This window comes from Triticum urartu, chromosome 6A (assembly GCF_056163025.1).
Source record: "Triticum urartu cultivar PI428250 chromosome 6A, HENAU_Tu73, whole genome shotgun sequence".
Lineage (NCBI taxonomy): Eukaryota > Viridiplantae > Streptophyta > Magnoliopsida > Poales > Poaceae > Triticum > Triticum urartu.
In genome coordinates, this window is record NC_141878.1 from 314,118,658 (window position 1) to 314,144,963 (window position 26,306).

Genomic DNA, 26,306 nt, shown 5'->3' on the forward strand with positions numbered 1-26,306 from the left:
GAAGCCTCTCCTACTGCCCCCTCCAAGAATAAGAGGAAGACCAAGAAGAAACGGGCTGCTCACACAGAGCCCCTGATTGTTGAACCCATTTCCATGGTTCGTCCTGACGCTGAACGCCGACTGACAATCCATGAGCCTACTTTCACAGAGGCTCATGAAGCTAAAGACTTTCCAGCAGCTGATCCCATCGCTGCTGAAGACATTGGTCACCATGACCATGTAGAAGATGGTGCAGTCCTTCCTCAGCTCGAGCACAGCGAACTCATCAGCATTGGTCGTCCTCTGACGCCAATTGCTCAGGATGCTTCATGGGCTGATCGCCCACAAGAGGAAGAAGACTTTGAGGCCCAGCCAACTCCAACTACACAGGCGTCGCCTGTGTTGCGCAGGCTTCGCAAAGGACCAAAGCCTCAAGTCTCTGCGTCTGAAGCTGAAACTGCTGAAGACATTCCGGCTGCATCAGCCGATGAAGAAGAAATCCCACAAGCTGCTACTCCCCGTCCCACTAAGAAGCGGTTCTCGAGGAGAACGTGATTGTGACCGACCCTCCAGCTCGTCAAGTGGAGGTTGAAAATCTTGAGGCTGCCACCACCAACACCACTGAAGCCACTGACGTTGTCATGGCTGAAGCTAATGTGGAGCCCTCCCCAACAAAAGCACCAGAAGCCAGCGAAGCCACTGATCCCACTGCTTCTGTTCCTGCGCCTGCTGCCGGTCCTCAGTTCGACTATCATGTTGAGCACAGGCCTCAGGTACAGAAGCCAATCCCAAGATTGCCCAGGTTCCCAGGTCCTGCATCAGCACCTGGATCCTTCAATATCAATGGCTTCAAAGCAGACAACACATTCTTCAATAGCTCCAGGAACCCCTACTCAAGGGAAAGAATATCATCTGATCGGTTCTGGAGCTATCCGCAGCGAAGCTATTACTCTTGCATTCTCTGCAATCAAGGTCGCATCTTCCCACACAAGCGTCTTGACATTGAAGCAATAGCTGGTCTGCCCTGTCTAGAAGAAGCTCTGGATTGCTTCAAAGAAGTTGGATTGCTGCCGTTCGTCACTGACCAAGAGCATTGGAATGAAGAGTTGTTGCTCCAATTCTATGCCACACTTCACATCCGCGGGTATAACAGAGATCCGAAGATTTGGGTCCTGGAGTGGATGACAGGAATCGTTCATCACGAAGCCAAAGCCTTTGACATCATTGAGCTCACCGGTCTACCCACTCCCTGCGATCTCTACGAATCTGGCTGTCAACTTCATAGTGAAGCTGTGGAGAGCATCTTTCAGAAGTCTGAACCTAACATGAGTCAGATGCTCAGTATGATGAAGCCATTACCCCAAGATGCTGCATATCCCAAAGAGTTCTTCGTTGAAGACCTAGAGTATCTGCCAAGGACTATTTATCACATCATAAGGCGAACTCTCTGGCCCATCAAAGGGCACTCTCCACATGCCAAGCTGGAAGGTGCAATGAAGACTTTGGTCTTCTATATTCTTCATGGAAAATGCTTCAATGCACAAGACTTCTTCATTCGCCAACTTGCCGCATCAGGCTCTGATCTGTTTGGCTTGAAGTTCTACGCCTCATGGATAATGCGGCTGATCAAACTTCACTCCGCTATCTCATATCAGCCATCTGCTTGCAATCATCGGATTTTTCTGCCTGATGTGGATATGTCTATTGAAGCCATCTATCCTGAGCCTGCCAAGGAACCTCTAAATCTTCAAAATGCAGAGCATCAAAGTTTTTCTCAGAACATTGAAGGAGTTGAAGCAGTCACTCGTGTGTATCCTTTGGCTGGCACTACACGTGCACCACATCCTGCTCTCACTGAAGCCACTGACAGTACAACTGCCCCACGACCCAAGAAGCGCACTCGTGTTCTTAATGACCGAGAGCTTCTTGTGGCTCTTCATCAAAAACAGGATAGGCATCATGACTGGCTGAAGCGTCAAATGCAAAGCCTCTTGGTGGATGTTAATCGCATTCGCAATCTTGCCACCAAAAATGCCTTTGTTGCTTATGAAACTTCTCGACGCACATGGAAAGGGCTGACGCTGATGTGTTCTAAAGATGATCTTCAAGAGGATGGCTTCTCTGAGCGCTTCAAGTTTGACTCCACACCTCCTCGAAGGGCAGTGCTGCGACGAACTCCATCTCTTGAAGACTCTGAGTTCTCTTCCTCTGCTGCCACTGTAAATGCCATAGACCAAATTTAATATAGGACAAGTCCATAAAGAGAGATCTGAAGGACTGAAATATTACCAAAGAACTAGTCATAAATAAGGATGCGTGGAACTTAACTATCCATGTTCTAGAACTATGAGTTAGTTTCGAGATTTTATGGGTTTTTAACTAACTTGTTTGGGACTAAGGTTTTGCCATTCTTTTTAATACAGTATAGACATAAACGCTCATACATACGTATATTCACTTATTTCTATGAAAGCAAGCACATATATTCTACCCCTATGAGCACCTTCTAGACTAAACCGGCACATCATCTTGAAATTAACGAAATCATCACAGATGTCTTCGTAGTCGACGGTGTTGAACATGTGTACATGTACGTAGGTCTGGGTTTTGTATGCCGCACATGTAGTGTCTCTCTCCCCCTGTATGTACGTGTATCTTGGGAGACAAGACACCGGTCGCACCCCTTGTACCTATATATATGTGCCTAGTGCACGATCAATAATTATTGATGCACCAAATCATTCTCTACATGGTAACTATCGCAAGTCGTTCCTCCCGCTTCCGCTAACCCTAGCCGCCGCCTCGGGCCCCCGCCTCACGCCACCGCCCCTCCTCCCCGCGTGCCTTCTCCTCCCCGCACGCCCTCCCCTCCACGCCGCGCCGCTCTCCCACCGCGCCGCCCGCCCTCCATTGTCGCGCCGCTTCTCCCCAAACCGCGCCGCCCGCCCTGCACCGCCGCGCCGCTTCTCCCCAAGCCGCGCCGCCTCCCTCCCCACGACCTCGCAGCCATATCGTCCAACGCCTCCACCTACTCCAACCCCTTCGTCGTCGACCCTGCTGAGATCCGTGACATCAACGTCCATGCACGCGTCTCCGTGGTCCTCGACGCCTCCAACTCCACGTACTTCATGTGGAACGCGTACTTCTCGCTGTTCTTTCGCGAGAACAACCTCGTGGATCATGTGGATGGCACCATAGACTCCCGCGCCATGGTGGACGACGCCGAGTGCACCGCGATCGACGCCACGATCATCCGGTGGTTCTTCACCACCATCTCCAAGGACTTATTCCACACAGTCGTGAGCGCCGGCGACGACGCCCGTGCCTTGTGGGTCAAGCTGAACGGCCTCTTCATCGACAACAAGCTTCGGCGCCGCGTTTTTTTGCAGCAGGGATTTTTTGATTGTCACCATGATGAACGGTCCATTGATGACTACTGCCGCCGTCTGAAGACATTGACGGATGAGCTCCGTGACATTGGAGCCAAGGTGGATGACGACCTCCTCCTCAGCACGCTCACCGCCGGCCTCAACGAGGACTTCGGCAACGCCGCCTCCAACCTCACCTTGATGCCGGAGCCCTCCTTCCCCAAATTTGTGGCGTACTTGCGGTTGGAGGAGCGCCGGATGAAGGGGGTCAAGAAGCGTGTGCAGCATCACGCCCTCGCCGCCAGCACCTCACGTGGTGCCCCTCCACAGGCCGCCCCACCCACGCCGCGCTAGCAGCCCCCCCCCCCCCCCCCCCGCGCGCCTCCGGGGTATTTCCCCCTCCCGCCCGTGCCTCCCGCCCCTCCCGCTGCCCCCCAGCAGCCGGGCGGCGGACGCCACGGCAACCGCCGCGGGGGCGGCCGCAAGCAGCAACAAGCGCCGGGGGGCCCTCGTCAACAGCAGCAGTAGGTGACTCCCCCATGGACGTACGTCACCAACCCGTGGACCGGCGCCGTCCATGCGTACTCCATGCCGGTTCCTCGGGCTCCTGCTCCGGGCATCCTTGGGCCTCGCCCGGCGGGCTATCAGGCTCTCTTCGCCGCGTAGAACGCCACTCCCTACAGCGGCTACGGTGCCCCCCCCCCCCCGCCTGCGCCCGCCTACGGGTCCGCGTCGGCCTACGGGGTCGCGCCTGCCTACGGCGCCACCGCCGCGTCAGCCTTCGGTGCAGGTACCGCCGCCGTAGGACTCGGCCCTGCTCACCGCCTGCACTCCGCCCTGTCACCGAGATCTTATGGTGGCGGTGGTGACTGGTACATGGACTCAGGCGCCACCGCTCACATGAATGCTCATCCCGGTAACCTCACGTCTGCCACTCCCGTTCATACTCCCACCCGTATCACCGTTAGTAACGGTTCCTCCCGACCCATTACACATGTCGGTCATATGTCTTTTCCGTCTACTTCTACTCATGTCCATATGTCTAATGTTCTTGTGTCTCCTGACTTAGTTACTAATCTTGTTTCTGTTCGTCGCCTTGCTCGTGAGAACCCTATCACCGTTGAATTTGACGATATCGGTTTTTCTGTGAAGGACGCCCGTACACGGAAGGTACTCCACCGATGTGACAGCCCGGACGAGCTTTACCCAGTGCACCCCTCCGGCGCCACCACCACCCGTCGTCCCGTCGCCTTCGCCGCCAGTGTCGATCTTTGGCATGCCTGTCTTGGTCATCCCAACTCCACCGTTATGCGTCAGATTCTTCAGAGTTTTTCTTTCTCATGTAATAAGGTCGACAATCATACTTGTGAGGCTTGCCGTTTTGGCAAGCACTTTCGTCTTCCCTTTAGCGAGTCTACAAACATTTCCACCTTTCCGTTTCAGCTATTGCATAGTGATGTTTGGACGTCCCCGGTTGCTAGCAACACGGGCTATTTATACTATCTGGTGATATTGGATGATTTTTCTCATTATGTGTGGACATTCCCTCTCCGTCGCAAGTCCGACGCTCTTGCCACACTCACAGCCTTTTATTCATATGTCACCACACAGTTCGGTCGTCCCATTCTCGCCTTGTGTAAGTGCATCTAGTGCCACCCCTAGTTGGTTTTGGAGTATTGACGACAAACCTAGTTGAGGGACTAATGTGTCTGTGAGAATTGCAGGATAACACAGGTAGAAGTCCCTCATTGATTCGGTTTTCCTACCAGAGATGACCCCTAAAAATGTATGAAGACATTGAAGTCAAAGGTGCTATATGAAGATATTCACATTGAAGTCTATGACAAGAGAAGACATCACATGAAGCCTATGGAGCTCGAAGACTTAGATCTTTCGTAGTGATTTTTCTTCTTTATTGAGTCATAGGAACCACTGTACTGTTAAGTGGGGTCCAAGAGAACCAGTCAGAATGACTGAAGTGATGCCTAACCAAAACCTATGTCTTCGAGTGAAGACTATGAGAGCGAATCTTGTCTAGAGTCGGACAAGTCAGCTTTGCTTGTAGCCCAAGTAAAGTTGCCGTGTGAGTTTGAAATCTGACCGTTGGAACACGTGTCAGTTTCTTAGTGACCCAGGGTCATTTCGGACAAATCAGGTCGGGTTGCCTAGTGGCTATAAATAGCCCACCCCCTACAACCATAAATGGTTGGCTGCTCAGAGTTAGTATACGGCTTTTGTCGTTTGAGAGCAACCCACCTCGAAGCCTTTGAGAGAGAATTCCTTGCGAGGATAAAGCCCTAACCACCCAGAGCCAAAGAGAATTGGGCATCACTTAAGTCTTCTTGTCTGTGTGATCTGAAGACTTATTACACTTGAGGACTGTGAATCCTTCAGCAGGTTAGGCGTCGCGTTCTGAGCATCCAAGAGACATTGTGTATCGCCGGTGAACGAAGTCTATGAAGGTTTGGGAGTCTACCTTGAAGACTTACCAGAGTGATTGGGCGAGGTCTGTGTGACCTTAGCTCAAGGGGAATACGGTGAGGACTGGGTGTCCTGAGCTGCGTGTTCAGGACTGGGTGTCCGGGACTGTGTGTCCTAAGGTTTAAATACCTAGCCGCCCTAACCAGACGTACAGTTGTCACAGCAACTGGAACTGGTCCAACACATCATTGTCTTCAACGAGTCACTGGTTTCATCCTTCCCTTCTCTTTACGTACTGTTACTCCTTGTGAAGTCATTGTATGATTGCACTATCTTTTGTCTTCACTGAGTGACTGCGTGTTCTGTGTGGCTTCACAATATCTTCCTACCTGATCCTTACTACATTGATGCTATTAGTCATTGTGCTTTTACTCTATTGAATACTTGACTATGGCTTGCCTAGTGTAGTCTACCTTCCGCTGCAGGGTAATAGGTTTATTTCTATCGTTTGTCTTCATAACTTCCACGTTTTGAAGACTTTCATAAAAATCGCCTATTCACCCCCCCCCCTCTAGTCGATATAACGCACTTTCACCTTGCAAACTGACAACGGCAAGGAGTTTGACAACGTCACCGTCCGCAATTTACTTGTGTCCCACGGCACCATCTTTCGCCTCACATGCCCCTACACGTCCCAACAGAACGGTCGCGCCGAGCACGTCCTTCACACTCTTAATAGATGTGTCCGCACGTTGCTCTTCCACTCCTACGTGCCTCCTCGGTTCTGGCCGGACGCGCTCGCGACCGCCAGCCTCCTCATTAACATTCGCCCCTGTCGTTCCCGCTAGAACTACACTCCTCACCAGCTCCTCTTCGGTGCGGTTCCATCTTATGATGGTCTTCGCATCTTCGGGTGTCTCTGTTACCCTAGCACCGCGTCCACTGCTCCTCACAAACTCGCACCCCGGTCACTTCCTTGCATTTTTCTTGGTTATCCTCCCAACACCAAAGGTTACCGGTGCTATGATCCAGTGTCCCACCGCGTTTTCACTTCGCGGCATGTGCACTTTGATGAGCTGGTGTTCCCGTTTCAGCAGGTACCGTCACCTTCGACGTCTCCAGCGACGCGGTTCGCCCCTACCCCCACCTCTGGAGGACCGCCCAGGTTCGCCCCTACCCCCACCTCTGGAGGACCGCCCAGCCGCGCCCCGGAGTCGGCCCTACCCGCGCTCCCTGCGCCGGCGGCCCCTGGCGCTACAGCCCCTGCCGTGGCCCCTGTCGCCGCGGCCACTGTCGCTGCCCCCTCGTCCGCCCCTGCCGCGGCCCCCGCGGGCCCCGTCGCCGCGGCCCCCCGGTGGCCCTCGTTCCCGCCGTAGCCCCTGATGTCGCGGCCTCCTTGGCCGCCCCCGCCGCGGCCCCTGTTGCAGCCCCCGCCGCGGCCCCTGTCGCTGCGGCCGCACCCCTCACCGGTGTGGTCACTCGGGCTCAGACCGGGACACTTTGTCCCAGCATGCGCTACCCGTCGGACGAGTATGCATGTGCTGCGTCCACCTCGGCACCGTCTCCGCTACCCACCTCCGCTCGCGCAGCCCTTCAGGATCCGAACTGACTAGCTGCGATGCGTGAGGAGTTTGACACCCTGCAGCGCAACCGTACGTGGCAGCTTGTTGCGCGGCCTCCCCGTGCCAACGTCATCACTGGCAAGTGGGTCTTCCGCCACAAGACTCACCCCGACGGTTCCCTTGAGCGCTACAAGGCGCGTTGGGTGCTGCGCGGCTTTCGCCAGCGTGCCGGCGTGGACTTCACCGACACCTTCGCCCCGATTGTCAAACCGGGCACGATTCGCGCTGTTCTCCAGCTCGTTGTTTCTCGCGCCTGGCCGGTCCACCAGCTCGATGTGTCTAATGCTTTCTTGCATGGCCATCTCGACGAGCAGGTGTTCTATCAGCAGCCTACTGGTTTCGTCAACACCGACTATTCGGACCACGTGTGCTTGCTCTCATGTTCTCTTTACGGGTTGAAGCAGGAGCCTCGGGCCTGGTACCAGCGGATCACGGCCTTCCTTCAGCAGTAGGGGTTCCGGTCCACACGGTCCGATGCCTCCCTGTTTGTTTATCACCAGGGTCCCACCACCACGTACCTCCTCCTGTACGTCGACGACATCATCCTGACTGCCTCTTCGCCAGCGCTCCTTCAGCAGATTACAGCTCGCCTCGGCACCGAGTTCGCCCTCAAGGACTTGGGGGCTCTCCACTACTTCCTCGACATTGAGGTTGTGCGCCGGGCCACTGGCTTCTTCCTGCACCAGCAGGAGTACGCCTACGAGTTTCTGGAGAGAGCGGGCATGCTTAACTGCAAGCCTGCTACTACGCCTGTCGACACGAAGGCTAAGGTGTCCGCCATCGAGGGTTCTCCGGCGTCGGACGCTCCCTTCTACCGCTCCATCATCGGTGCGCTTCAGTATCTCACATTGGCGCGTCCGGATATTCAGTACGCTGTCCAGCAGGTGTGCCTTCATATGCATGCTCCTCGCGACACTCATTGGGCTCTGGTGAAACGTATTCTTCGGTACATATGTGGCACCACAGCTATGGGTCTCACCCTGACGGCATCACCTGAGCCTTGTCGCCTACTCCGACGCCGACTACGCTGGGTGTCCCGACACTTGCCGCTCCACTTCCGGCTACTGTGTCTACCTTGGGCCCTCTCTGATTTCGTGGTCGTCTAAACGACAACCCACGGTCTCACGATCAAGCGCCGAGGCTGACTACAGGGCTGTGGCCAACGCCGTCGCGAAGTGCTCTTGGCTACGACAGCTACTTCAGGAGTTGCTATGCGAGGTTACCAAGGCGACGCTTGTTTATTGTGACAACGTCTCCGCGGTGTATCTCGCTACCAATCCTGTCCATCATCGACGAATGAAGCATATTGAGCTCGACATTCACTTTGTCAGGGAGCACGCCACACTTTGTCGTGTTCGAGTTCTCCATGTGCCCACTGATCAGCAATTCGTCGATGTCATGACGAAGGGACTACCCACCTCGACGTTTGAGGGCTTTCGATCCACTCTCTGCGTCACCGGCGACACTTCGACTGCGAGGGGCGGGGGGGGGGGGGGGGGGTGCGGGGGTGAACATGTGTGTACATGTACGTAGGTCTGGGTTTTGTATGCTGCACCTGTAGTGTCTCTCTCCCCCTGTATATACTTGTATCTTGGAAGACAAGACACGGTCGCACCCCTTGTACCTATATATATATGTGCCTAGTGCACGATCAATAATTATTGATGCACCAAATAATTCTCTACAAATGGAAATGTATCCTCCTGCTGAACCGACATCGCCGAAAGAACGAAAATAAATAAAAAATAATGCGAGTACCTGTTCTAATAGGCTGGGACCACCAATAATCGACATACAGGGCTTTACGGGGTTGTTACGGGCGAGCCAGTTTGTGATTCGTCAAAAATCTCTCAGTTTGTGATTCGTCAAAAATCTCTCTGCCCCCCTATTTCAGGTGGGGGGCCATCCCCCAACTAATAGCATGTCTCTAAATCACCTCCTCCGTAATCTTCTGTAGAAACAACCCGTATATGTAGCATTACTCCTGGGACCACTATCTTCTTAATCTTGTTGCCGTTGTTGAGTGACGGACCAATTACTCCTGTAATTCCCGTGGGCTCATGACTCGCGCAAATACAAGGTACGACGCTTAGCACGGGCTGCCACCAACAACCGAGTGACAAACTTACAACCCCTACGCAACAGCAGACTGAGACACAAAGAAAACCCCTTACTCCCGGCAACATTTATAGCCCACAAATATAATCCGACCACTCAGCCTGCCAAGCTGGTAGTTCAAAAATTTCTCAGACTCTATTGCTTTGTAATCCCGGATACTAAAGCGTTAAGGCTGGTGTAGCCTTACCAAGAACTTCCTCAGGGCTCTAACTAAGGGGAGAGGATTCTCAACATGCACAGCATGGCCACTTTCCGGGACAACGATCATTTCACATAGCTCCTGATTGCTACGACAATCAGCTTCACGTTCGCCGTACTCTCTTGTCTCGCTGCACATTCGCTCTGCTATCTCTTTAAATTTTACGTCCTTCTCACCTGCAATGATGAGGACAGGCTTCTCCAAGTGTTTCAGGTCTTCCCACAGGGACCTGATACATGGAAACTTACATGAGGTTGCATTTCTTCTCATGCAAAATGCAATGCAATGCACCTATGAAAATGTTTGTCACCTATGCTATCAGTGCGCCATGTTTTACTAATTCATCGGTACTGATAAACTGAATATCTTATGGCCACATGAATATTGCTAAATGGAAATCTTACTGAGAGCAGAAGCTAATCTTACTTTTGTCTCCCTATGCTCGAGTCAGCCAGAACCTTCGATAGATCCGTGATGTTACTGTGTTTTCTGCGTGTCCTCACTAGGGAATCAAACTGTGGGTGTTCTCTTAGACTGCAACAGAAAAGGTTCCAAAAAGAAAAGGCATGTCAAATACTAGTACATGTTATGCAAAATTTCTTCCTACCGTAGAGTCAAGAAATCAAATAAGTTAATTCCTCCACCTGGTCCACATTTTTCCAGAGTACCATGTCTTGATAAAACATTCCAGTCCATAAGTCAACAGGAATTGAGCTCGTGATTTATCAATAGCAGTACGTCGTCTTCTACTTGCTTCATGTCTCAATCCAGGACTCCCCGATATCAAAACAGCTCCACTAATCTGTCTTGACAAGACTACCTTAGGATCATTCAAATAAAGAATGAAACAAACAAGCTGCAATCTTGACAAGATTACCTTTAGATTTTCATTTAGTATCATCTGGAGTGCAATCCTTGCACCCATTGAGTAGCCAACAACAACCACCTCTCCATCAGTTATATTGCATATCAACTTCAGCAACAAGTCTGCAACTGATTGAATTGTAAGAGAGATTTGATTGAAATTTTCATCATCATGCTGCAGAATTTGGGACTCTCCATGGCCAGGAAGATCAACGGCGATGACCCGTGCACTGGGAGAGAGAGCTTTCATCATGGGAGTCCAGTCCTCACTTGTGCCAAGAAATCCATGAAGAAAAAGAATAACCTTATCCTACATGGGTTAAATCATGGCACTGGTTACTGCAGCAGCACTATCCTATCTCCTAGGGGGAAACAGTATATCTTGTACAACAAGGTAGGCACATAAACCACATTCTTTTAAGTAAGTTGAGCGATACTTACATTTGTACAATCACCAGCCTCTTGAACCTTAACTACATAAGAAAAATGATCCCCATCGACTTGGATAGAATATGAGTTTAGTTTTTCTTCACTATATGTTTTTTCAATCTTCTCATCATTTATATTTAAGTGGTGGAGATAGCCATGGGCATTTTCCACTGAAGCTCCCATTCCATCACCAAGCGGGGGAACAAGAATTTTTAACTTTTGTTCTGATACATCTTCTGTTAACCATTGATATGTTCCAAACCCATGAGCCACAGTTCCACATGAATCATATCTCTTTAGTCTGGAGATTAGGTCATGTTGCCTGTCAACATAATATGCAAACTGTATGTAGGTCGCCAAACCTACAGAACTCTCGTACGCACTACTGATGATAGCCATCTTATCATGCATGTGAGCCCACTTTGCTATATGAGCTGCATTCTCAAAGCCGCCAACAACACTGGGTTTTATAACCTGACCATCAAGATGGAAACAAGGTGAAATATAGAAATGAAAGGAGAAGCTTGAGAAATAGCTCACAGAGTTTATACTTACAACAGCAACTATCCCTGGATGTACAAATTGATGAAGCTTTTGGATTGGATCCCCCTTAAGGTTGTCGATACTCTCGTCCAAAGCAACAGGCAAACCACTGTTTTCACAGAACTTGATGAGATCATGTACAGAGCTCACTGGTTCCTGTCAAGTAAGAAACATGAAGATTCCCAAGAAAGAACAAGATGAATGTCGCTTGGGAAATGGGAGCTCTATAATAATAAGGTGCAGCAAAAGGAAGTCGAGTTTCACATTTTCTCTATTTTGAAGTTTCTAATACAGCAGATGAATAAAGTGTAGGTTACCTCAATGTATTGCAAACAAAGGCTTTTTACTCTGGATCCAAATTCAATTGCTTGCTTGTATGTCCATTTTCGATTTGCATCGGCACGGATATTGATCTTATATCCTACAACCTCTCTTATTTTTTGAATAACAGCTGCATCTTCAACGGGACTTGCACGACGTCCAACCTTCACAAGAGATTTTAGAAATAATTTTCTTCATATTGCTTGATTAGCAGATATAATATTTTGAAACAGAAAAAAGTTCAATTAAACAAGTGGAAGAACTACCTTCAGTTTCACTGTGGTAAAGCCTTCATCAACAAGTTTAGTCACAGCAAGTGCTACCTCCATCGGAGTACCGTCGGAGTCTAAGAGTGCACAGATATGTATGCCTGCAGAACTGTTCTGATTATATTCCACCAGACTCTGATCTCTTAGTAAGGGGTTGGAACCAGTGAGAATTTCAGATAATCTACATTTCCGCTGTGACGCCAGCAAATTAAGAATGGCCATCTCCAGGCCACACTTGACACTTGGAAATACAGAAGAAGGCTGAGAAGGAAAAAGAAAGAGAGGAGTTCAATCTCTTGAGATGTCAGACATGAATGGTCACCAAGTTTCTCGGGTTATCTTACAGGAATCCCAATGTTTGTCCATATCCAATTGGAGAAAGACCCTCTCAACAAAGGAACAACATCTAGCTCACAATCTTTCACTCTGTGAAACAGAAACCTAAGTTGCTCTTCAACATCTATTATATCCTCCTGGTGAATTTCGATTGGTGCAACCTGTTATATGAAATGTATAAAAGATACTTAAGTTTGAAGTACTCCCTCCGATCCATATTACTCGTCACAGCTGTACAACTTTAGTACAAAAAAAACTGAAAAGGCATTAACTCGAATAACCTTACTCTGTAAGATGTAAAATAGGAAGGTTGTCACATCCCATTTTATAAATTAGGATGTTAATAGAATCATTTATTGCGTACCATGGTTTCAATACATTTTGAATTTTTTCAGAATATTCAGATATTTTTCACTGAAGAAAATTAGTGAGAGAAGATAATATAACTTGTTCAAAATAAAAAGAGTTGGAAAAATGTTGGAATATTATTTGGAGTTTATTAAGACTAATTTTGGGAATTATTCAGTTTATTAAGACTAATTTTGGGAGTCATTCAGCTTGTGCCACCCATTCAAGGTGGAGACGCACTAAGCCGACCAAGCCGCTGCAATCAGCAGACTACTGCACAGAGACAGGGATGTCTCGATGCGAGAGCGCCAGTAACCAGAAAATGGAGAAAGGGAAGAGAAGTGGAATTTCCATGCGCATCTCAAAGCATTGAATGGCCAAGATAGCAGTTAACCAGCGATTGGTTGATAGATTTGTTTTCTCCTATATATATACACACACATTGATACACACCTATAATATAAGATGATCCAACGAGCCTTAACAGGCTCCCAAGACAACATTGATACATCCAATTTTACCTATATATATAAATGTGCATGTGGTAAATATGCAGGAAACCCCTCATACAGTGTGAAGAAAATATACAGGCTACATAAAACATAATATAACTCTAACATACACTACCCCAACTTGTTTGGGACTGAAAGGCTTTGTTGTTATTGCAACTCAAAATGGCAACTTAAGTTAGCATAAATAAAAGATGCCATATAAATTGTAGTGGTGATAAAAACAAACCTCACCAAATCCTACAATGTTGTCATCCATACGTAGCTTCAGAATGAAGCCTTCATGGAAACAACTGCTATCTGAAATTCCTGAAGTACGAGGCGCAGAAAGCTGGATTCTGTGCAAAAGAAGGTTTGAGGGTAATGCCAGGAATGAGTGGGCTGCATATTAATTGGTTACGGACATACCTGTACAACATGTACTCTATTGCATGAATTTTCGTTTTGTACATGCGATCTAAATCACTCGTAGTGCTAGAATACGGATCCCCGAGAAGATAATCCAGATAGTGGGTTGCAGTATTATCAACGAACATACTTATAGTTCTGCAGAACAAGGAGAAACATATAAACTCACAGGGTAGACTAAATTACTGTTAGAACAGATTTGAATGTAAACCTATGAAAGTTGGCATTCTCATCAATCTGGTTCTCTACTTCCACCACACAATCAAGGTGTTCTGCATGGGTCTTCACCAATGTATCATGAAGTTCTGCTTTTGTTTGAACCAAAAAATGCTTCACTCTGCAACACAACCGGTGACATCGGTGAGACACAAAATTTTGCAGTCAACACTAGGAAGTACTTCATCATATAACAAAGCTGACTCCGTAACCAATTATGTAAAACTGGCAGAAGTCTTAACAGACACCATTTTATCAATGTTGGTGTGTGTGTGTGTGTGTGTAATACTCTGGTTGTACAGGGTCTAAACTGAAAAGAGTTAATAAAAAGGAGAGGGTGTGCGGGCGGGCGGGGGGGAGCGGGGCAGATATTTTCCCCCCAAATTCAATATGGTATCGGAGCTAGGTTTCCAAGAGGTGGTGGCCGCAGCGGCTGTGGAGGAGTGCTGCTCCATGATGGCTGGAGGTGAGGGGGAGAATTACCGAAAAAGGCTTTCGCCCTGCTTTATAAATAAAGCAACCACCGAGCACAAAGTTATCAAGGTACCAACCGAACAACACACGCACACGCACACAACGCCACCGCAGGCAGGGTCCAACATACACGCAAACGGACAAAACCCAGATTCAGCTGTGGGCACAGCACAAGCCCAACACAAGCGCACGACACGCACAACACACAAATGGCAGTGGTGAGGTAGAGAAGATCTAATCCGGCTCCGGTGGTGGTGGGGGAAGCGGTGGGGCCATCCGGAGAGCCATCGCACGAAGCTGGGTGATGATGGAGGTGATGGCATCTTTCTCCCGGGGACAGCTAAGCGGCCGCCAAAGCTGCAAGTAACCAGACCATTTGAATACGCTGAATCACAAGCTTATTCCTAACAGTCCACAGCGTCCAGGCAAGCACCCCGATGATCAGCCACCTAATGTGGCGAACCGAGGGTGCTAATGCCTGGAGTTCGGCGAAGAGAGTGGGGAAGTTGTTGTGGTCCCAGCTTCTATTTTGCGGAAACAGCTCCATAGGAACTACACGGACACGCAGGTGAAGAAGATATGGTTCGAATCCTCTTCAGGCCCGCAGAGCGGACACCGCCCATCACCGGCGCCGTTGCGTTTCAGGACCTCCACGCCGGACGGGAGGCGGCCGCGGATCCAATGCCACAAGAATATCCTAATCTTCAAGGGGAGCCGGATCTCCCAGATGGTGGTGAGCGCCTCATGGCCCAGCGAAGGGGCGATGGCCTGGTAGAGAGATTTAGTGGAGAATTGCCCAGAAGGCTCTAGACGCCACCTGGAACGGTCATCTTCTATCTCAAGATCAGGCTCGTGTAACGCAATGCAGTCTAACAGCTCCTGCCAATCAGCGTTCTCAGCCGGGCCAAACGGTCTCCGGAACGCGAGTTGCCCTAAGTCAATAAGGGCCGTTGCGACAGAAATCCGCGGATCAACCGCGATGGTGAATAGGTCGGGAAAGCAGGCCTCGAGGGGCATGTCCCCAGCCTATCTACCGAACCAGAACCTCGTGGCGGTGCCAGATCCAACCGCGATCGAGGTTCCGATGCGGAGGACAGGAAGGAGCTGAATGATGGATTGCCAGAACTGGGAGCCCCCCAGACTGCTGGCAGAAGGCGAGAGGCTGGCCACGGAGGTATTTCTGCTGAATGAGGCGAAGCCACAAGCCACCCTCTCCGTTGGCAATCCGCCATAGCCACCGCGTCAGGAGGGCTATGTTCATGCGTTTGGAGGACATGATCCCGAGACCACCCTGGTCGCGCGGTATACAGATCTCCGACCACCGAACCATGTGGTATTTCTGCTTATCGCCCTCGCCGGCCCAGAAGAAGCGCCCCTGAACTGTGGCAATCTCATGATGTAGAGTCTCAGAAAGGCTGTAGAAGCTCATGATGAATAAGAGCAGGCTGGCAAGGGACGAGTTAATGAGCATCGTCCTGGCCACCTTCGAGAGCCATCGGCCCTGCCAGGGCTCGATGCGGTGTTGTAGCTTCTCCACCGTGGGTCGCAGCTCTGCCACCGTGAGCCTCGGATCACTAATGGGGATCCCCAGATAAGTCGTGGGGAAACACCCAAGCTGGCAATTAAGCCGATCCGCGATGTTGTGCCGTTCGTCTTGGGAGTATCCCAAGACCATCACCGCACTCTTGTCGAAGTTGATCCTGAGGCCAGACATCTGCTGGAAGCAAAGCAGGAGGAACTTCAAGTTCATGATGTCGCTCGCCGAGCCTTCCACCATGATAATGGTGTCATCCGCATATTGGAGAAGGGAGATCCCGTTCCCCTCAGCAAGATGCGGGACTATGCCCTTAATGTGGCCCGCGAGCAAGCATTCCTGAAGGAACGGCCAACTGACCGTGTCATATGCCTTGTGGAAATCCAGTTTCAGGAAGACTGCCTTGAGGTGTTTGGTGTGAACCTCATGGAGTGCTTCGTGAAAAACCAGGACTCCGTCAAGGATATATCGGCCCTGGATAAATGCCGACTGATCAGGGTGAGTGATCCGGTCGGCAATGGGGGCCACCCTAATGGCGTACCCCTTCGCGAGGATGCGGAAGATGACATTAATCACGGTAATCGGCCAAAATTGGCGGATATCCGAAGCCCCGATCACTTTGGGGATGAGGGTGATTATCACAAAGTTCAGCTTATTGAGGTCGATGGACCCAACAAAGAACTCCTCAAACAGGGACATCACCTCCGGCTTGATTACCTCCCAGAAGGTCTGGAAGAATTTCACTGGGAGGCCATCCGGACCGGGGGCCGAAGAGGGGTTCATGCCCTTAATTGCCGCCCACACTTCAGCCTCGGAGAACGGGGCCGTAAGGGCCGCGTTGTCTGCATGCGAGACACAACTGTGGGCCGGCCAAATGTCTTGCGCAAGGGCAAGACCTCCTCGAGGGGAGGCAGAGAATAGGTCTCTGTAAAAGCCGTCTACATGGGCCCGGATGTCCTCCGGCCGCTGCAGGAGGGTCTCTCCGTCCTAAAGAAGCGGGATGGAGTTACGGCGTCGCCGGCCGTTAGCGATGGCCTGGAAGTAGGCGGTATTGGCATCCCCCTTGAGGACCCAATTCTGCATACCCCGCAAGCGCCAGTAAGCCTCCTCATCCGTGTAGATGACCGTGAGCTGGTCTTCCAGGTCGTACCTAAGCCTCCATTCCTCGGCTAAGAGGCCTGCGGCATCAGTCCGCAGATCGAGGGATTGGATGGCCTCAAGTAGGGCTTTCTTACGCTCGCGGCTGTCCCGACCCGCGTTAGCACCCCATCCTTTCATGAATTGTTGTGACCGCTTAGCACAAAAGTGCCAGGAGTCGACGGCCGAGAGGGCTCGATGAGGAGCATCACGCGCCTCGCGCCATCGGGCGGCCACCGCTGCGACAAACCCAGGTTGGCGCAACCAGAAGGTTTTGAAGCGGAAGCGGGGCGGCAGGAGGGGACACTCGTTCTCCGAAGAGAGGAGAAGGGGCACGTGATCGGAACCAATCCGCGTAGTCGCCCGGAGCGATGCTAGGGGGCAATGAATGTCCCACTCAGGAGAAGCGAAGACCCTGTCTAGGACTGAGCGGGTCGGCTCCACTTGTCGGTTGGTCCAAGTGAACCTGGCCCCGACTCTATCGAGCTTGCGAAGACCCATGTCCGCGATGCAGTCATTGAACATCTGCATCCGGGGGAAGTTGACCAAATTATTACTCTTGTCTTCCTCCGTCCGGATGAGGTTGTAGTCGCCGCCCACCACTACCGGTAGCTGGGCGGCTGCCACCTTCCTACGAAGTTCAGCGAGGAAGGCCTCGGATCGGCGGTGATCGGCCGGGCCATACACCGCAATAATCTCCCATTTGAAGTTTAGGGCATGCTCGAATATCTCCATGCTAACGAAGAGCTCGCCCCGGTCCATGCTTCCAACCTCAAAGGTGGCATCCTTCACCCCTAGAAGGATACCACTCGAGTGGCCCGTACTCCCACTAGAAGGGAGCCAGTGCCAAGCAAATAGGTCGGAGCTCAAATGCTCGAGCTCCGACAGGGAAAATTCTGTACGCATCGTTTCTTGGATGGCCACAATGTCAATTCGCTCGGTCCGCATGTACTCTATCAGTTGGCGGCGTCGGCCGTCTTGGCCGAAGCCACGAATGTTCTAGAAGAGGGTCCGCATCACGAATCCATTGAGAGGTTGCTTGACCCCAAGACTCGTGATGCACTCTAGGCGCGGAGGGCTGCGGTGCGGGAGCGGGTACGACCCCGGATCTCCACCAGATCGGCCGCCGCACGCGGCTGGATGCTCGGGGTAGCCCCGGCAGGGGCACCCGAGGAGGACTGATGGCGCGCGGTGGTCTCGCAAGACGCCCATCGAGAATCTCCGGCGCGCGAATTGCCTCAATCTGAACTAATGGGGGCGCGACCTCTCCCCTGAACACGATGGCCGAGTCCGCTGCCACCTTTACGAGGTGGCCGAGCGGAGCTGACTCTAGAGCAGAGAACAAGCAAGTAGCAAGAGTGGCTAGGATGGACTGAGTACCTGCCTCAAGGTTCCAGGCAGCGGCCCGGAGCTCTACCCGCTCGGGGATAGGCAGAGCTGGGCTACCCACCGGCATGGTCGCCTCGATCCGAGCATTGCGACGAGAGGACGTCACCGGGGACGAGGTCGATCTGCCTCGCCTGGAATAGGCCGCAGTCCGAGGCGGGAGTGGGGGGCGGCCACAGGGGTGGTCACCACAGCCGACTCCTCACCTAGGGCGGTGCACGTGGAGCTCGGGGGCAGGGTTGGAGGAGCCAAGGACCTGACGATGACCAGAGCCTGCGGGGTCGGAGCCAAATCGGCACCAGGGGGGATCAGTCACCCCCTGGTCCGACAGGGTCGGCTCGGTGGGAGGGGTCGCGGGTGGCGGGTCCCGGTCCCACCCCTCCACCTCGGGGAGTGCAGAAGCAGCAGGGAGATCAGGGCAGGGGGCGGCGAGTCGATCTCCGCAGAGGGCGCAGTGGGGATGCCAGAGATAGCACCAGCGGGGGAGCGCGGGGATGAAGCCGGGAAGACCTGGAGACTCATGTCCGACACGTCGCTGCCATCAGCGGGGAGTGGAGGGGCCGAGAGACTGCGGCCGGCCCCTGTGCCACCCCTGGCGGTGGAGACAGGAGGCTGCTCGCGGCAGGGGCTGTCCTGGTATTCCTCATCGCCGTCCTCCGAGCCAGAGTCGTGGCCGTGGCGGGGATCACGCTCGCTGCAATGACCCCTCGTGCCCCCACCACCAGGGCCACCCCCAAGAGGTTGTCGTCAGGGATGCGGGGGCGGCCGATGTGGTTGGACGGCTCGGGAGAGATCCAGAGGTCAAAACCCTGGTCGTTGAAGAACACCCGGATCGTGGCACGAAGCTTGGACGAGTCAAGGGATTTGACCTTGACCCGCACTTCCTCCTCCTTGCGGAGGGAGAGCTCATCCACCACCACCACCTTGCCGAGGATGCGGGACATGTTCCGAATGACCCTCTCCGAGCGGGCGATGTCGGGGAGGCCGCCGATGAGGATCCATGTCGTGTCTAGGACGGCCACTGCCAAGGGGTCTAGGATAGGCACAGAGATGTCCACCACGAGCTTGTTGAGCGCGAGGGTGATGTCGTCGCTGCGGGTGCCATAGCCGTCACTGACCACGTCAGAGAACACCACCGAGAACTGGTTGTCAACCAGCAGAGTGACCTGCCAGTCCCAGGAGCAGTGGTAGAGGTGGTTGAGCTCGGTCTCGATCATCTACGGAGACGCCACCCCATCCCGCACAGTGACAATCACCAGAAGCGAGGGTGGCGGGGGGATGTCAGGCACCTCGATGTGGAAGAAGCCAAGGCCTTCGATCCCATGGCCATACATCATCAACTCCGACATCGGCCGTCAGGGCATAGGGCAGCCGGATGGTCGGGGTCGGAGCACACAAAGCAGCACTGGGAGCGGGTACATGCCACCTGGGAGTGTCCAGCGAGTCCGCAGTTGAAGCACTTGACGAGGTCGGCGGCGCGGTCATCTGGGAGCAATGCGGCCGACGCGGTGGTCGTCGGGTCGTGCGGAGGACAGGTGGGCAGGGTCGCGCCATTGCCGCGGCCCAGCCCTCTCTTCTTCTTCCGCTTGGGCCCCTGCCTGCCCCGGCCAGCACCGTTGGAGTTAGGAGGGAAGCTGGGTTCGCCGGGGGGGGGGGGGGGGGGCTGGGGCTGGTACCGGCGGGTGGTGGCAATGGGAGCGGGTTGCGGCTGCTGTTGGGACCGAGAATTGACTGTGCGTGGAGGTGGAGAGCTGCTCCCTGCCGTGCAGCTGGTGAGGCTGGCCAAACGGCCAATTCGAAGGCTGGGAAGAAGGGGATTTGCAGCCGAAAGACTGCTCACGACGAAATCAATCCAAGAACCGGTTCTAAACCATGATTAGTAACTGTCAACAACCAAACCAATTAGACCCACACCCACCCATACCCGACTCGTTCGAACGTAAACCAAAACCAAACTAAACTGTAACAGCCTGAGCCCATCACAACCCGAACCAATCAAGCCCAGAGAAGAAACCCAAACTATTAGCCCCAGTTAAAGAAAAACCATTGCCAGATTTACGTGGAGGCCAGAGGCGCGCCCAAAGAGCTGCAGGATGCTCCTGACGGCAGATGTGTTGCCCAACGTGGGGTGACAAAACAGGACCACATCATCCGCGTACAGCGAGACGGATGGGATCGGGCACCGGGGATGGAGCTGCCGCAGGATGCGCAGCTCAGTGGCGCGGCGGAGCAGGCGGCCTAGTGTGTCCACAACGAGGACGAAGAGCTGGGGCGACATGGGGTCACCTTGTCGTAGTCCTTGGCGGTGCCAAATGGGTGGGCCTGGCTCGCCGTTCATGATCACCTTGGTGCTGGCCGACGAGAGCAAGATCGCGAGCCAGCCCAGGAATCTGGTGCCAAACCCATAGTGGCGCAGGAGGTCGAAGAGGAACGGCCAGCTGATCGAGTCGAAAGCGCAAGTCAGGTCCAGCTTGAGCAGAACGCGTGGCGCGCCTAGTTGATGTAGCAGGCACGAAGACTGCCGCACGAGGACGAAGTTGTCATGCAGGTTTCTTCCCGGGATGAACGCATTTTGGCTGGTGCTGACGAGATCGTTAAGCTTGGGCGCAAGGCGGAGCGAGAGGACCTTGGCAAAGATCTTGGCGACAAGGTGGATGAGGCTTATGGGCCTGTAGTCGCCGAGGCCCCTGGCATCCGCGCGCTTCGGGAGCAACGTGAGGAGCGCCTGGTTGAGGCAGCTGAATCCGCGCCCTCGCAACTCGTAGAGTTGCTGGAAAACAGCAATGAAATCCTGCTGAACTGTGGGCCAACATGTGCGGAGAAACTCGGCGGTGAAGCCGTCGGGGCCGGGGGCCTTGCGCGCGGGCAAGAGCTTAACGGTGTTCCATATCTCCTCGCGTCGAAGGGAGCCTCGAGGTCGTCCAAGTTGGCAGGCGTGATCTGCGCCTCAAGCTCTAGAGCGCACTCACGGGGTGGCGCAAAGCCCAGGAGACCATCGAAGTGCGCATACACCGCTGCGGCCATGTCGCAGGGGTCCGTGACCACATGTCCGCCGACCACAAGGCTGTGGATCCTGTTCTTCTGCCGCCGATACGTGCACTGCCGGTGGAAGAAGGACGTGTTGGCATCCCTGTCCTTGAGCGAGGCGAGGCGGGAGCGCTGTCAGGCAATGGTTCGCTCGAGCGAGGCGAGGCCGAGGTAGGATGCCTTGATTTGTCGGCGCAGCCAGTCCTCATGAGGAGACAAGGCTCGGTAGTCTTGCGCGGTGTCGAACTTGAGGAGCTCCCGAGAGATCGCAAGATTTAGGCGCACATTACCCACCGTTTTGGCGCTCCAACTTGTGAGCCCGAGCGTCGTTGCTTGCATGCGCAGCATGAGGCGGCGGAAGGGGTCGGCGTCGCTCACGGACTGCCAAGCGGCCTCCACGGTGTCATGAAACCCGTCCATGCGCGTCCAGAAGTCCTCGAAGCGGAAGCGGCGATGTGCCGGCGGCATCGGCGAGCAATCGAGCAGCAAGGGGATGTGGTCGGAGACGACTGAGGCGAGGCACCGGAGGTGGCATTCACCATGCAACCCCTCCCAGTCGGCGGTGCAAAGGACAGCAGTTAGCAGATTGTCTAACTAAAGGGTTAGGACCTAGTGATGGTGCTGTAATCTGTAGCAAGATGATGGGCATGGTTGACATCTTTAACCCATCTTGAGGGGGAGTGTTGGTGTGTGTGTGTGTGTAATACTCTGGTTGTACAGGGTCTAAACTGAAAAGAGTTAATAAGAGGGAGAGGGTCTCCAGGGGGAGACACGACAGATATTTTCCCCCAAAATTCAATAATCAACTTCCAGAATCAACTATAGTATATCCTATGTAGCTTCAGGACCAACTATTGTTACAGTGTAGTTCTAATAGCAAAATCTAGTTATAAATAAGAAAAGCGCTTGAAAATTTCACATCCATGATGCAAGTAAGCAACTAAGCTGCAACTAAATCACTTGTTTTTACCTGTGTGCATCACAGAGTTTAGAAATCGATATGTCATGTGAGGTGTAGAAGTATTTCTGCAAAATTTGGGGCGAAGCTGTTTTTGCAACTGGTAGAAGGCTGAAGATTGCACCACCATGGTTGTTGATTACAATCACTGTCATGGGTTTCCTCTGGGCCCTTCAATAATGTCAAAGAAGTATAAAAAATAAATATATCTTTCACTATCCTGAAAGAATATAATTTAAGCACATGATGATAAAAATTAGCTTCGGCTAAAAAAGATACCAATAGGGAAAATACCCCTTTGGCTCTCGGGTGCCAGTGCACCTGATATGGAAAGTGCAAAAGAAGTCAAAAATTTCTGACACTTTTTGGAAACAAACTTGATCTCCTGTTGTACTCATATAAAAAGTTCCGCGAAGGAAAAAAACTAGAAGTATGTGTTGATTTTTCGAAACACAAATTTTCGAGGACAAAAAGTGTGAATAGAAACTTGTATATAGTGTTGATTTTTTTTCACCCAGAATACCATGAAAACCATTCTTTGGCGAAACTTTTTACACGATAATAACACTTGATCATGTTTGTTTACAAAATGTTTCAGAAATTTTTAACCTTTTTTGCAATTTGGGTGCACTGGCACCCGAGAGCCAAACGTCTGCCTCTGTACCAATAGTCAATACTAATCTATGGTTTTATGTAAATGATAAAGTGAATATGAATGCCAGCGTGAAACATAAATTGTGGAAAGGACACTGGCTGCGATAGTGGATAGAAAGGTTCAAACTTTGCAGGGTGGAAAGGGACTGGTGCAGAGAAGGGTTCAAACTGCAAACCTTTGGTTGAGAAGTGACAATCCGTTCGTATCATGAAGAAAAGATACATCACCAACCACACAGCATACCTGGCAATAATGCAGCTATAGTCAAGTTCTTGCCGAAAGCCTACAATGGCATTTGGTATTCTCCAGTAAAGGTTCAGCATAAATGTCTTAGCAAATGAACGAATGTGATGCTACAGTTCACTCAAATTTAGTACTATGAGAAGTACCCTTATGTTAAGGTTATGTCAAAGTTGACTAGAAAATGCACGAGAAAAGATTATCAGCTATTCAGAATAGTTTGAGAACTACTGCTGACTGCTGACTATGATAGGTTATTTATCTCTTTCTCTCTAGGATATAACTAGGAATATCATCTCTGGGGAGTTACATTTTCTTTCACTCTTCATCCCTAGTTTAGTACAGAAAACTCCACATTTCATATTTAATATAACCAATTCAATCACACATGATATCTGTGGAGTTTTCATGCTGCTTCATGAGCTGGACAAATGACTTACATGCTTGTTTGACCCAACAGCGAATCCGATCGCTGTGCTAAGCAAACCATCAATACCACTTGCTCCTCGGTTCCCAGACACTGTTGCACCAATAAAATCTGGAATATTATGCATCATCATGTTATCTCCGTTGGTGGTATGGTCAAGCCAGCCCTTCCCAAACATGTTCAAGTCTCGAATGACCATGCTATTCCCAACAAACATGGCAGCATCACCATAAAGTGCCTCTCCAATTACATGTGCAACATATGGTTCTGTAAGCGAGAATTCCGCATGTACATGAAACATTATTTCCTGTGAAACCTGGAATAAGAAGCAGTTATCAAAACGAAAGGCAGTTGAAACCAATCAGAAGTTTATTAGTCATTTCCAGGGAGATGGAGCTCCAGTAAAAGCTCTGTTCAATATGGGCAGAACTAAATTAACTACAGCCTGCTGTTTACTTCATTTTCATCTCTCGAGTGATAATATTAAATTATTTCATGTTAGCTACAAAGTTTATATAGAAAACGTATGAAGTGTCGATACTATTTTCAAGCTTCAACGAGTGGCAAACTCTAGTACTCATTGTTATAGCCTAGATGTAACATATAAAAGCATGCTGGAGTGAAGGATTGCAAGAAACGACGAAGTCCATAGAGAACTGATTGTACATATGGAGAAGCTATGCTTATCTATCCATTATATGACCATATTTATTTCATTGCATCGTTTCAAGGTAGTTAGCATGTTCTGGTTCATACCGCTGAATTTAGAACCATCAAAATATCCTTCCATCTGCTTGTCTTCCTTTCTAAATTACATTGGCATAAACTAGCAGCAAAGTCAGCTACACTAGTCTGGATTCTGTGAGTGACAACATGTGAAGGATCATGGCGGCACGGATGTGTATCAATCAAGATGTATGAAGATGGGAAGCAGGACTCGAGAAACATTTCCATGCGTTTGCTAGTAATCCGGCTTCCAATCTGCCAGTTGAACAAAACCAAGCTTCAGAAAGTTAGAACAAAAAATATATATCACATAATACCTAGAAATGCAAAGATAATGTAAGTGGTGCAGAGGAATAGAATCAAATGAGGAGCTAAACCTGCACAATAACATCTGGATTTATCCAGCTTTTGACAGAGTCCGACAGTAGAATTTGATCTATTTGGTCTATAAACAAAATACTCTTATCAAATCCTGGAAATGAATTTAGAACTTTCCTCATTCGCAGTCCAGACAGAATGTCAGCGGCAACTGGCCAGGAAAGTTGTCTAGCTAGTAAAGCCACAGCCCACATGTCATCTTCTTTATGAATAGCTCCAACTAATAGAAGCCCTTGCTTTGCCTTCTTTATGATATCTTGAACCTCTATTACTGAACAAGAATAATTACAAAATGCAGAGACCATTTTCATTTCTAGGTATCTAGTATATGGTTCATCATTTCTAAACCACCTGTCCAATCCTCTCAAACAATCAAAACTCCAATTTTGATTGCTGTGATCTAGTGGTTCCCTAAAAGCACAGTTTATATGCACCGGACCTTGTGGTGCTTGCATTGCATTGTAGGCTGCTGAATCAATTGTTGTAAGAACCATTCTTGCATAAATCTTATCACCAGGTGGAGGGAGATTAAAAAAATATCTTACAAAGTTACTGAAATGATTGACCTGCAAAATGGATTTGGGGGGGGGGGGGGGGGGGGGGGTGTTGAGATGCGTTGTCCACAATTATAACTGAAAAATACAACCATAACATGAATTTATGTACAAACAGGATGCGAAGAAAGCAAGTAAATAAAGTAAAATAATTGAAATGCGTAAACTCCAATAGCAGTCCTGATAACTCAAAAGAGTCCAAGTTCACACTCTCTGCAATATATAGGGTTTCACTTCTATGTGATAAAACAGACACTATGGTCCTTGATACCTCTGAGTGAAATGCATTTAATTATAATATTGTGAATGAAACAGCATGACATATCTTTCTGTGCTTGGCTCTCACTTTGCAAGGAGGAGGACATCCGGGTGAAGGTGAAATCCCTGGACTCCTCCAAGCTCCGCGCCACAGTCCACGTGTTCTTCAACGACAAGGGTTTTGACCTCAAGATCTGCCCCGAGCCACCGAACCATGTCGGCCGCCCCCGCTTCTCCGATGATGGTCACCAGGGGGGTGGGCCGGATGATGCCGACGACTCCCACCACCGGCGCCCTCGCCCTTCTCGCCACGACGACCCGGAGGACGACGACGACCTGTCGGAGCACTCCCGCTCCCCCTCCCGGGAGCCATCTAACCCACCTCCGGGTCGTGGTGGCTCCGGGGCCGGGCGCACCCGGGTGAGGGCCTCCGCCCTCGAGGCCGCTCTCCGGCTGGCCGCCCCTCCTCCGGCCTCTCCATCTTCGTCGGAGGCGACCAGTGACATCTCAGTGTGGGCCTGCTCGGCCCCCGCCCTCGTCGCCCCGCTCCCCGTCCGCCGACTCCGCCCTGCACCGGACTCCGCTGAGCCCGCCGCCCTCGC

The 26,306-nt window shown here is 51.3% G+C and overlaps 1 protein-coding gene and 1 pseudogene across 9 annotated transcripts in view; both read right to left on the reverse strand.

Moving 5' to 3' along the window:
* Positions 1-1,718: 1,718 nt before the first annotated feature.
* PHYLLO (2-oxoglutarate decarboxylase/hydro-lyase/magnesium ion-binding protein) overlaps positions 1,719-26,306 on the reverse strand; it is a 33,875-nt gene continuing 9,287 nt past the window's right edge. For 5 of the 9 annotated variants that reach the window (XM_087527888.1, XM_087527892.1, XM_087527893.1 and 2 more), the window contains 17 exons: positions 24,892-25,458; positions 24,545-24,769; positions 23,802-24,104; positions 23,297-23,364; positions 22,479-22,637; positions 13,946-14,071; positions 13,735-13,872; positions 13,556-13,664; positions 12,478-12,630; positions 12,131-12,394; positions 11,861-12,028; positions 11,556-11,699; positions 11,013-11,474; positions 10,585-10,881; positions 10,352-10,509; positions 10,134-10,241; positions 1,719-2,196 (listed from right to left, as the gene is read on the reverse strand). In XM_087527888.1, the coding sequence (XP_087384014.1) occupies positions 1,719-2,196; positions 10,134-10,241; positions 10,352-10,509; positions 10,585-10,881; positions 11,013-11,474; positions 11,556-11,699; positions 11,861-12,028; positions 12,131-12,394; positions 12,478-12,630; positions 13,556-13,664; positions 13,735-13,872; positions 13,946-14,071; positions 22,479-22,637; positions 23,297-23,364; positions 23,802-24,104; positions 24,545-24,769; positions 24,892-25,458 (3,927 nt within the window). Of the gene's footprint in view, positions 2,197-9,136; positions 9,937-10,133; positions 10,242-10,351; positions 10,882-11,012; positions 11,475-11,555; positions 11,700-11,860; positions 12,029-12,130; positions 12,395-12,477; positions 12,631-13,555; positions 13,665-13,734; positions 13,873-13,945; positions 14,072-22,478; positions 22,638-23,296; positions 23,365-23,801; positions 24,105-24,544; positions 24,770-24,891; positions 25,459-26,306 lie in introns of those variants that run through there. The other 4 variants (XM_087527890.1, XM_048677578.2, XM_087527891.1 and 1 more) reach the window with 4 other exon arrangements.
* Positions 18,794-19,830, reverse strand: LOC147965113 (uncharacterized; annotated as a pseudogene).